The sequence below is a fragment of the Octodon degus genome, unplaced genomic scaffold (assembly GCF_000260255.1).
Source record: "Octodon degus isolate 3935 unplaced genomic scaffold, OctDeg1.0 scaffold00160, whole genome shotgun sequence".
NCBI lineage: Eukaryota > Metazoa > Chordata > Mammalia > Rodentia > Octodontidae > Octodon > Octodon degus.
Genome location: NW_004524736.1, coordinates 6,293,008 through 6,296,449, shown reverse-complemented (window position 1 = coordinate 6,296,449; position 3,442 = coordinate 6,293,008). Strand labels below are relative to the sequence as shown.

The 3,442-nt window shown below is 39.3% G+C and overlaps 1 protein-coding gene across 3 annotated transcripts in view; it reads left to right on the top strand.

Moving 5' to 3' along the window:
• Positions 1-3,442, top strand: part of Tmem209 (transmembrane protein 209) — a 47,605-nt gene that overhangs the window by 27,160 nt on the left and 17,003 nt on the right. For all 3 annotated transcript variants that reach the window (XM_023702867.1, XM_023702865.1, XM_023702866.1), the window contains one exon: positions 3,182-3,278. In XM_023702867.1, coding sequence (XP_023558635.1) covers positions 3,182-3,278 — 97 coding nt within the window. The remainder of the gene's footprint in view (positions 1-3,181; positions 3,279-3,442) is intronic.

Sequence of the window (3,442 nt, the reverse complement as noted above, 5' to 3'; positions counted from 1 at the left end):
AAAAAAAAAAATAAAGGTTAAAAAAAGAAACTACCACTCTCAGTTAAAATTATAATAAACCAAAAAATAAACAGAAATAGAAAAATATTGTAATAGGCCAGGCACATTGTCAGATGACTGAAAACCCAGCTACTCAGGAGGCTGAAGAAAAGGATCAAGTTTGAGGCCAGCCTGGAAAACTTAGGGTACAAACATAGCTCCCATGGTAGAACACTTGCCTAATGTGTAGTCCTCAGCACTACAAAAAGTAACAGGAAGAAAATAAAAATTTCTGAGCCTGGTTCCAGAACTCTACTCAGAATTTCTGGGTGTGAGGCCTAGATCTCTTTCCTGAACAGCTTAGATGATTGTGTGGCAGCCAAAGTGTACCTGGCAAGTAGGTTGTATGTAATAAACTTTAGAGGAATGAGTGAGATGATGACATGGAACTATCTGCTGCTGTATTTTCTTATATATTGGTCTAAAGATGCTCATATATTAAAAAATACAAAGTTTTGTCAATAACATTAACTAGTTAAAAATAGTTCCTCCTCTGAATTTCTTAGGCTATTGTGTCCTGAAGTTGAGTATTCTTTGGATTTCTTTTTTTTTTTTGTGTGTGTGTGTAACCAGGAATTGAACTTATGCCCATGTGCTTGCCAGGCAAGCACTTATTCTACTGAGCTATCTCCTTGGCCCCTGGATTTCTTAAAAGCAATACACATAGATAATACATTTTCCCAGCACCCAGTAATCAACCACATTACTGCAGCAAATTATCTGTATAGTTAAATAAATTGGATAAAATTCATAAACAGCTTTATGTGACTTTAATTTGAGTCTTTCACTATACTGAATTTTGCTTGGTATATGCACTGCAAAGCAACTCAGTTTTCAGAGGTTTTGAATTGAAATATATTTATGAGGAATTGTGGGCTTTGTCAGAAACATTTTTTTCTTTTTTCTTTTTTCTTTTTTTTTTTTTGAAGAACCAGGGATTGAACTCAGGTTGCGCTTGCCAGGTGTCTTAGTTATTTTTTATTTGTTGCTGGGACAAATACCCGACACACAAAATGAAGGAAGGAAAGGTTTATTTAGCTCACAGTTACTGGAGGGTTCAGTCCATATTCTGCTGGCTCCAAGGCAAACAACAGCAGTTCATGCAGCAGAAAACAATGAAGAGCAGAGGAGGAGCAGCAGCTGCGGCGTCCATCAAGCCTCTCTCTTCCTTCTACACTGACTGCGAAGATCAGCGCTCCACAGTGAAGATCAGAGCTCCTCCAAAGTGGTGCGGCTGCAGATCAAGCTCCTCGGAAGACTGAGACTTCTCCACGGAAGTGCGCCTGCAGCAGGAAACCAGTCAGGGTGGCTTCCCCTTTCTCAATTCCTGGGTCCTGCCCACCTGCAGGGCTAGGTCCCCATGCTGAGATCTGCCAGAGCTGATTCAGCCAAGTTGACACAATGTATCAACTAACACACCAGGGAAGCACTTATTCCACTGAGCCATCTCCCCAGCCCCCCATTATTTCATTTTTATGGTTAAAGCATGAAAATTAAGTGTTGGTTGCCAGGGATTTAGCTTTGCAGCATAAGCGCCTGCCTGGCAAGCACAGGGTCCTGAGTTAATCCCTGGTACCACAAAAAAGAAAAGAAAAAAGAAAAATCTTAGAAAATCTGGACAACTGATTTGAAGGTAATAAAGCAACCATTGTCGAATTCATATTATTTTATTTTGTATCTTTTTTTTAGCATTTTGTATTCTCTCTAAAAATTTTTTTTTAAAGTTTTGGCTGAAGTTGCTACATGAACACATAAAACAGTAATACACAAACATACCAAAGAGACTATTTGGATGGTCTTTCTCACATCCAAGATTAGCGTGATACTGTAGAGCATGGCATTTGAAATTTCTAGTCTGCCACCTGTACCTCCGCACCCCCATTACTGAGCCTAGGGTCTTTGCTTTGTTTTTTGTTTTTTTTTTTTTAAATTTATTTGTGTGTGTGTGTGTATGTGTGTGACCAGCTCAGCCCACCAGGGGGCGGGGCTGGCTGGCATGTGGTGCTGGGGGATTGAACCGCGGTCCCTGTGCTCTGCTAAGCTTGTTCTAAGTAGGTGCTTTAGACCACTGAGCCATCTCACCATCCCTAATGGAATAAGGAAATTTTTTTTTTTTTTGGTTCCTCGAATGCCTTCAGGGCACTTTTGGCCAGCGGGAGAGGGGTGAGGTTCGAACTCCAGCAACCTGAGGCTGACAGCTTTGTGGAAGCAGCCACTTAAAGGCCTGAGCTAGGGCCAGGCCCCCTAGGGTCTTTGCTTTGAGTAACCTTCCCAGCCCCTTTATTTTGTGACAAGATCTTGCTAAAATATACTGGCTGAGCTTGAACTTGTGATCCTCCTGCCTCAGCCTCCCAGTCTACTTGTGTTACAGGCATGTGCCACTGTGCCTAACTCCTAGTCTTAAAATAATTAGCACTCCAGTAGCATATTTACTTAACTCTCTGCCACCTTTACAGAGCTTCTGCTTCCATTCTCTTTCCCTATACTTGACAGTTCTGTTAATATTCAAATACAAGACAAAAGCATTCTTAGTTGCTTCTAGCAATTAAAATAATTATTTCTGAAATACTTTGGAGAAGGAAGGGAAGAAGAAATATTTATGTATTTATATATACAGGACAGCTTGGTAATTGTACTTCTGATTTCTGCTCATCTATTGAAAGAAGCAGTTAATGCTTAAATTCTTTTTTCTCCTTTTTAATTTTTTACAACTTTTCACAAATTTTTCATGATCTGATAATCTGAACAACTAATTTGAAAGCAACAATTTGCAATATAACAACCACTGTTAAATTCCTATTCAATGAAATTCTGTATCATTTCTAATTGTTTTGTTGCTTTTACTATTTTTTATTCTTCTTAAAAAATAAGAGCTGGCTGGCAAGCACAAGGGCCTGAGTTCAATCCCTGGTTCCACCCCCCCCCCAAAAAAAAATTATGTTTAAAAAAAAAAAATAAGAGCTGGGGATATAGTGCAGTGGTACAAGTACCTGCCTGGCAAGTGCAAGGTCCTGAGTTTGATTCCTAGAACATAAAAATACATATATACATATGTATGTACATACATACGTACATACATACAAATTTAAAAAAGGAATACTTTGAAATTACATATACAAAATCTATACTTATTTCTTCCTAGTGGATCAATGAGACAATACTAGTGCCACTTGTACAGGAGATTGAGTCTGTCAGCACCCAGATGAGACGAATGGGTTGTCCAGAGCTACAGATAGGAGGTATGTGAACTAAAGCCTAGCATTTGATTTACTTTTTTTTTTTTTTTTTTATTTTTTTTTTTTTTTACATTTATGTGTGTGTGTGTGTGTGTGTGTGTGTGTGTGGCCAGCTCAGCCCACCAGGGGGCGGGCTGGCTGGCATGTGGTGCTGGGGGATCGAACTG